The sequence below is a fragment of the Monopterus albus genome, unplaced genomic scaffold (genome assembly GCF_001952655.1).
Source record: "Monopterus albus unplaced genomic scaffold, M_albus_1.0 scaffold72.1, whole genome shotgun sequence".
Classification (NCBI taxonomy): domain Eukaryota; kingdom Metazoa; phylum Chordata; class Actinopteri; order Synbranchiformes; family Synbranchidae; genus Monopterus; species Monopterus albus.
The window spans coordinates 1,034,780-1,043,701 of record NW_018127952.1 but is presented as its reverse complement, the minus strand read 5'-3'; the positions used below and the strand labels follow the sequence as shown (position 1 = coordinate 1,043,701).

Here is an 8,922-nt window from a genome sequence, read left to right as displayed (position 1 = left end):
GCCCAAGTAAAAGCACTTGAGATCACCACAAAAATCTTTATTTAATACAAATATTTTATTGACAATGTGTGCATGGCATACTTTTTGATGGAACTGATAAATCATGAAAACATAAAACAGGTTGTTTTTACAATTTATATTTGCAAACTGACTGAGAATCTGTAATGCCTATATAGAATCAAAAGTGCATATTCTTGTTTCTTTTTATTTTGTCCATATACACATTACGTTATACATAAATAATGGCATTGTAAAAATTACTCAAGTATTTACATGTATAATATATTTTATAGATAATATATAAATTTTATATTAAATCTAGTTAGATTACAATTAGGCTACTGGAAACCTCATGTGAGCCTGTGTGTGTGTGCTATCTGTGGTTGTTGAGCAGCACCTCCAGCCAGCAGGGACAGGAGGTGATGAACTGCCTGGAGTAGCAGGGGCCCCATCCTTTAGCAAAACTTATGCGAACACTGTGGGGGTCCCAGGGCCCCTCCTGGCTCTCAGGCTTCATGCCGTGTCCTGCCATCCAGCTGGAGCGCTCAAAGTCAAACACTTTGAGCGAGAAGCCTGGCATCACCCTCTTCACACTCAGTCCTCGAGCAGTGGGTGGGTCCAGAGTGGGTGAGTGCACAAACACCGGGTGCTGGCTGCGATTGTACACCCAGACTCCGTCCGGTTCACGGCTCAACACGATGCCGAAGCCGATTTTACGGCGTATCTGTTGGACACTGCTGCTGTGGCTATTCCCTCCACGTCCATAGCTGTGATGTCCAGGAAGACCCGCTGTGCTGTGGCTGCTGTGGTCATCGCGGCGGCTGTGGTAGCTGTTGGTGTGGAGCTGGCTGAGGCACAGGCCCGTGCCCTGAGGTAGGTCATAGAAGATGCTGAGTGAGGGCTCGTGGGCTGGATATAGGCGACCTACACGCGTGCGCTGCTCCCAGTAGGCAACACTGCACCAGTGAGAGCGATGTCCATCAGAGGTCGAGGAGCCGAGGGAGGTACCAGTGTCTGAGAGGAAGAAAAGAGGTGGAAAAATGAATGTCTGCTTTTGAATGTGTGCTAAATTTTTATAAGAATAATTCCTTATGAAGGGAGGAGAATGATACTATGTTAAGAAGGAGGAGGAAGGGAGAATGTCTTTTTGGAAGCATGAGCCAAACATTTGGTTGCTCATTCTTTTTCACTAGGGGTGGGTGATACCACACAATTTGGTTTTGATCTATTATCAAGTAAAACTTGATGCAGGATCACTAATATAAGCCATGATTTATGAAGTCAATCAAATACAAACAACGCGACCACTGGGTGTATGTACACAGCAGCAGCAGAGAAACACAAAGTCTACACAGACGAGTGTTTGTGTACAACCCGGACGTAATGTAACGTCTTTGGTATTGCACCTATCACTGACTGTGCCTCCAAGCTGTCATGTAAGCTGACATGTGAGGGACATCAGTTGATCTAGTTTACCTGGGCCATACAACCTGAAAAAGCCAGCCAGTGTGCTCACTTGTCTCTCTTTGCATACACCTGACATTGTATATCCGTCTGTTTTAGTTTGCACATTCAACAAATTAATTAAACAGATAATTAACCACAAATGATTTAGAATAAAACAAGAATTGGGCACAAGAAACCAGTGGGTATGTGGCAGATTACTACTACCTACAGCACTTGCACAGACCTTTTGGATGCACATGTGCCTTCACATGTTCTCTCGTGTTTGATTCACATGGTCATTCATCTTTTCGCTAACCCCTCATGCTTAGTATGGGAGCATTTGCATTCACTGTGTTACTTCTCTCATTTATTCAAACTTACAAATGCTACCCTGCCCACTTCCTCCAGTGACTTCGTTCACCATCTCCTTCAGATCTTGAGTTAAAGAGGAGGTAGAGAGCAGCAGAGAGGCGAGTCAGGGCAGAAAGCATTTAGCTCTCTGTCAATCTAGCACAAGCCTGTGAACCCTTGACCCACCAGCCCTCATGCTATCAGCTCACATTAACTCTCACACAGAGTGATGCCATTATTTTGCTCCAGAGACTCTACTGACACAGAGGATTTAAAGAGCCAGGTGCCTGTGGCCCCATTCCATTCATATCCCATCAAACACCCCATCTTCATCCACCAAGGGCCAGAATGGTTGAGGCTCTTCTTCCTTTAACAACCCGGTTGTGGGTTAAACCAGCACCTAGATTAGGCAAGGTGTGTTATGTTTGCACAACAACAATCCTAGGGAGCAGAGTAGATCGGGGCATGGGTGGGGACTGTGTGGTGGTTGGGGGTGGGGGTGGGTAAGAGAAGGAGGACGTAGGAGGTGATATGTGTAAATGTCTGTACCTAAATACATGCTGACACACACAAACACAGCTGATGATGAGATAAGGCCTTACACACACATACACACACAAATTGGGCCTTCTGATCCAAACAGTAAGACTATAACACACACACACACCAAACTGCACTTCTCATGTGAGGCTCACGTGTGTCATTAGTGAATTCCAGGCTGGCAACTCCAGTGGTCTGGAGTTTTTACAGCACTGCAATAAGAGAGCTGGCTGCTCAGCTAGCAAGATCGCTCTCTGTCTCTTTCTCCTCCCCTCTCTCACACACACATACAAACTTTTACAAGTAATGGACTTCCCTCTGATAAGGCGACACAAACATGACTAGGGAAAACACAGGGAGACTTTATGAGCGCAAAATCCAATTAATTCCCAAAGAAGGCATAAAACAAACTGGGACTTTTAGGAGTTTATTGGACATAGCACACTTTAATTTCTATCATATAATGAACGATTCAGCAAAGAACACAGCATTAGATCCTGGCTTTTAAGCTGATGATACATCAAGCATTCACAGCAGTTAGAGCATCTATAGAAACCTAAACACAAGAATATGATGCAACTCAGTTTTCATCTGGAGCAAACTCCCAGAAAACCTGAGCTCTACTCCAAGTCTTAGTTCATTTGAATCAAGACTTTTATTGAATTGTGGTTCTTCATGCATTTGATGTCTTATGTAAAGAGCTTTGAATTGCCAAAAGGTGTTATACAAATAAATGTGCCTTGCCAAAAATCTTCAGTACTGCATATTCATAATTATAAGGTGTTTTAATATTTACTAGGATTATTGTTTTTCTATTTTTATATTACATTCATGCAGCTTGATTTCAATTTCTTAAAGGTATTACTCACCACTATTTCTATTTCTTTGTTCTGAGTATAAATTTCTAACAAGTTGCTAAAAAAAGGTTCAGAAATTTTAGCAGCAACACCACCGTCTTCCATTTCACTTTTTTCTACTGAAAACTGACTGATATGGTGCAAAGTAAAAAATATTCTCAGTCACAGTGGTACAGCGTGTCATGTTTAATGTTTCTGGCACAGTCCTTGTGTCATCAGGCTCAGTCTGGGTATCGTCTAGCTGAAGGTATAATGAGCTTGTGTGGGAGAAGAGGGGAGGAGGTGGAGGGGGACAGTGGGCAACCTACCCCTTCAATGGAATTTTTAAAGACGGGTTCAAACTGGAGGTTATCAATATGTTTATGTTCGAGTGGAGTAAGTCACAAAACTGTGTGTTAGTGTGTGACTGTGCGGATGTGCATGCCTATATCATAAGTGAAGTCTGGCAGTAATTTAAACCTGTAAACATTTAAGTAAACCACAGCTTAACAACTTTGTTTACCAATTAGATTAGCAGCTTTTGTTATTTCTTTTAAAAATGACTCTTAGTGCCAATCTCAGTGAAATGACTAGTGCACTTCATACTTGTTTTTCTCCAAGGCCTGGCGGGGTACACCCTGGACAGGTACACAGGGCTGACAGACAGAGACACAACCATTTGCACTCACATTCACACCTACAAGCATCTTTAGAGTTGCCAAACAACACTGCCTGCACGTCTTTGGACTGTGGGAGGAATCTGGAATACCTGGAGAAAAGCCATGCAGGTCTGGGGAGAGCACACGAACTCCCCACAGAAAGACCCCAGTCGAGATTTGAGCCTGAAACCTTCAGACTGTGAGGCGACAGTGCCAAACACTGCACCAATGTAGAACTAATAATTTGCTATGATTAAATCAGAATGTAACGTATTGTTGTCTTCTTATTCTGCACTGTTTCGTTCCATCTCATCCCATTGCACTAGTGTTCCATAAGCTTAATGTACCTTGGCCATTACTGTAATTTGAACCCACAGTCTGTTGTACATTGTACATCACCCTACATATCTTACTGTACATATCAATTGTACATTTCATTGGTAAATTATTACTGTCTGTACAGACTGTAGATACTGCACACTCTTCCCTGCTGTTATTGCACACTTCTGGTTAGATGCTAAACTGCATTTCGTTGCCTTGTACTTGTACATGGGTAATGACAATAAAGCTGAATCTAATCTAATCTAATAATTCACTACTTAAATGTATAGAACAGTTTTCTTACTGGACTGATAGAACATGGCGCAAACAAATAGAGATGAAAATAGCAGCTCCCTTCCTTTCAGAGAGCAGGTCAAAAGAACAGCTCACTGTTTTCATTTGTTTTTTTTGTTGAGAATTAGATTTGAAGATTGACACTACTTAAGTCTGTAGATTAAATATGAACCAATAGTGAGCGGATGGTTAGCTTAGCTTAAACTGGAAGCAGGGGGGAAAAGCCAGCCTGGTTCTGTCCAAAGGTCTAAAGCCTTGATTTATTTATTGGCCTGGAACAGCTCTCTGACAACCTCACAGTAGTGACAACACAAGACAAGAAGACAGGAAGCCATTACTCCTAACACTCCATATAATATCTCATTTTTTAACTAAATAAACAAACAGTTCTAAATTAGAGTGCCTTAGAGGCACTAATAGGGGAATTTTTACCTTTGGACAGAGCCAGGCTAGCTGTTTCCTCCTGTCTTCAGTGTTGATCCTACGCTAAGAGAACTGGCTGCTGGCTGTAGTTTCATCTGTAGCGTACGAACATGAAAGTGATAGGCTATGGATCTTCTCATCTAGTTCTCTGCTTGCATAAGTATATTTCTCAAAATGTCGAACTATTCCTTTAAGCATCTGACTTTTCCTCTCTCGCTCCAGTGTGAGCAGTAGAGGCTTCCTCCCGTTAACCTTAACCTGTGTATGGAGAGGAAGAAAGTTGGTGAAGGGGGAAGAAGAGGAGTTAAAAAAGGAGAGACTGAGTGAAAGAGGGAGTGGGAAAATGAGAGGGAGAGAGAGAACCTGCCAAGCATAACCAGCATCCATGGAAAAAATGAAGAGGGAGAAAGAGACTGTGAGAAAGAGAGGGAGGGAGGGAGACCCTCGTCTTTCATCCAGTGCCAAGGATTAGATTCCCCTCCAGTTATTAGACTCTTCCACTGTGCTGAAAGAAGTAGGTGGGTTGAGGAGAGGGGGAGGAAGGGAGGGAGTCTAAGCATGGCAGAGGGATGAGAGGGGAGGATAGAATAGCAACTGACCATTGTGGGTTGGCTCTAAGGTATTTGATTTTGATTCTGTTTCCTCAGATTTCCTCCCAGAGATCCAAAAAGTAGAAATAAAATAAAGCAAGGGGGTAAAAGGGGAACACCCCTGTTTGGCTACAAATGGTAGGCTCTCTGTTGTTTGAGACAACTATCATTACAGGGCAACATCAATTCAGCAAGCCACATTTAAGCTGGCGTCTGAACTATCTCTGCCATCAGAGGACTGCGTTATCGCCAGACACGGCCTTTACAGTTAAACACAATGGGGGGGGGGAGGGTCACAGCTCGCACACACTAGTGGATCTTGTGATGTGTGCAACTGGACGTCCCTCTCTGCTTCTTGTTTAATAACTTAAGAAACATAAGTTTCTACCACAGATGACCACATTCCTTGAACCTGCAGGGGCAACCCAGCCACAGGAAAGTTGTGTGCCTGTAAAATTCCTAAGAAGACATGTGTGGAGGCAGTTTAGAAAGCACCTCCTAGAGGAAGAAAGAAAGTAACCAGTTTCCTGCACTTTTTTTGCTGCTACTTCAAAATGCTGGACAACTCGAGCCAAGGAATGCCTCAGCTTTTGCATAAATCATTGCATCCTGGAGAACTCTGCTGTTTATCTCATATCATCCACCAAGACACCTAGTTCACTGTGGACATAAAAACATCAAATCAATCTATAACTGTCAGGTTCATAAATGTGTCACTACTGTATGCATAAGCAAAATCTTTAGACTACCTCCTCAAAACATCTCAAACACTAGAAGCAAATAGAGAAAGTGAGAAATGAATCCAGGCAGATAATCAGTGCACCTCAGCTGAATCTGTAGAGCTATTGTTCAGAGTTCAATTTTGAAACAATCAGAATGAGGAAAAGTGACTAAATACTGTTCATGTTTCTGGAAAGCGACATATCAGTTTACATCCAATCACTCAGCCTCATCTTGTCTTGTAGAACATGCACAAAGGTGCATTTACATTGCCAGTGTTTAGCTGTTTGCACTGGCATTCTCAGCCAGGTCTTCTGGTTGTGGAAGGCCAAAAACAAGGAGAAATTGCACTAAATGAGCAAAGTAATGGTACTACTGTGACAGGCTGAAGGCTTTTCTGAACTGTTCTCTTCTAGTGCAGGGATTCACTTAGCTAAACGGCCAATAAGAGGTGTCTCTCACCGACGAAGTCCACGACGGATTCAAAGCCGAACCATTGGCTGACCATCGTCTTAGGTTAATTACTGCATTTGCAATTTTTTTTTTTTTATTGCAACTTAAGCAAATGAGGAGTAGGAGGGTGGGACAGACACCTAAAGGACTTTAAGCTCTTACAGCAGCTGCACTATGATATATTATTCTGCCTCTCCTTCACTGCTGTAGCACCATTGTTAAAGTAGAATGTTTGATTGATGGCTGGTGCATTCTTCCTACACCTGATGCAATCATGTTCATTCATACTTGATTTATGACACAAAGTACTGCAAACAATCACATCAAAGTGAAGACCTGCGCTGGCAATGGCTGTACTAAATGAGGATGCGCTAATCTCACTACTTTTGATAAGAAGAACATGAGGTCTTTCTTCATCCTGTTCCGTGTTGTCACCACCAACACAAACAACAGCTCAGTCATCGTTCATGTAGCGTCTGTCTAGCAGAGACGCTAGACATGTGATTATGTTTTTCAAGCAAGATGTGCTGAAGTGTCAAAGCTCTGTATGTACCTACAGAGGTACCAGAGATACATCAACAGGTATTATAACACTGTGACATAGAGATAGAAGACCCTTTACTGCTTCATGAAGAACGATGGCATACTGTAGCTTTAAAAATAGCTGCTCTTTAGTGCGGAAATGACTTAAAGAAAGATTATTTCAATCTGAATAGATAGAGACAAAAGCTGACGCAAAAAAGCAGAGCTCAGTAGCTGATGAGTCTCCCCTCCCAACACATTCCTGGACAGGCCCTCTTCCTCAACACTTCCTCCCCCTACTCAGGCAGTCACAGGGGTCAAGTTGACAAGTCTCTCATTGAGCCTCACGTGCGCTGACTATATGGCCTTCACTCCTCACAGCATAATTACTCACATTTATTGGTGGAACAGATCCACGTGTTCCATTATGAAGAATGAAATTATAAAATTCCTTCCAAAACTTAATTTGGGAGAATTATGTGAAGCTCCAGTGTTGACGCAGCGATAATGGAACAGAAGATTGTGGATTAAAAATATACATAACTCACAGTGGGAGACACAACATCAAACCAGCAATAATGGAGTATATCCAACTTAGTAAATACATCCAAGTGCAAACACATTTTGTATAAGCAAACATACCATTTCCTACATATTCCATATATTAAATCTGCTTTAATTTTCTTTCATTTGTTATGTCAGTCATGTTAACAAACAGTTATAATTATTTGCACATTTAGAAAATAAAATAGCATTAGCATTCATTTATAATCATGGTGGTGTCTACCCGATACATTTAAGTACAATAGTCACTCTCCTTTACCTGCCGTCACCATCATCTCCTCAGAGAGAGATCTGGCTCTGAAGCTGCTAAATGCTCCACTGTTCACTAACTACTTGCTAACTGTTTGTCATTTATTGCATATAAAGTGCAGTTGGGTTATCATAGCTTTATTTTGCAGCAAACAGCTACCTGGCCTAGCTGGAAAGGGTTCCATGACAGCAGCGACAGTGGACCAAGAAAGGCAAGTGGCAGTTTGGAAAACCTGTTTGCTTCTATAGTGTTATTCATGAATATTTAGCCACTGCAGCCAGTAATTTGTCAATTAATTTATTAAGCATTATCACTTCTCAGCAAGAAGATTCAGGGTTCAAACCTGTGGCTGACTGGAGCCTTTCTGTGTGGAGTTTATATGTTTTCGCCATGTCTTTGTGGGTTTTCTCTGGTTACTCCGGCTTCCTCCCAAAGTCCAAAGACATGCAGGTTGGGTTGACTGGCAACTGTAAAATGTCTGTAAGTGTTAATGTGAGTGCTTGTCGGTCTGTGTGTGTAAGCCCTGTGATATATTGGTGACCCGTCTGGGGTGTAGCCCAGTGTCAGCTGGTATTGGCCCCAGCCCCCATGTGACCTTCTACAGGATATGGCAAATGCAAACAACTTAGAGCATAACTTCTGTTAAAAAATAGCATGTCTGTGTGTAGGGCATTAAATTTGTCATAAAATTTGGATAATGAAGCTTAAATACTGCACTGTGCGGTGCCTGCTAATGTGGTTTCCAATGTCACGGGTCAGTGCTGATCTCACCCTCACCCAATTGTTCTCACTAACAGCAGGCAGCTACATTTCCTGAAAAACCCTGAAAATGTTGCTTCCCATAAATAAACTTTTAGTCTTAATTCAGCGTTGTGTTCAGAGCTCACAGCACAGGCAACCGTTTCCTACATTTTACAGAGACAGAGCCTGTCGACATCTGCAACGAATCTTTA

General features: G+C 42.3%; 1 protein-coding gene across 1 annotated transcript in view; it reads right to left on the bottom strand.

The window, feature by feature from the left end:
- Positions 1–349: 349 nt before the first annotated feature.
- Positions 350–8,922, bottom strand: part of LOC109963297 (mothers against decapentaplegic homolog 6-like) — a 22,877-nt gene continuing 14,304 nt past the window's right edge. Inside the window, exons 5-6 of the mRNA XM_020605681.1 lie at positions 832–1,014; positions 350–753 (exon numbers count right to left, since the gene is read on the bottom strand). Coding sequence (XP_020461337.1) covers positions 374–753; positions 832–1,014 — 563 coding nt within the window. The 3' untranslated portion in view covers positions 350–373. The remainder of the gene's footprint in view (positions 754–831; positions 1,015–8,922) is intronic.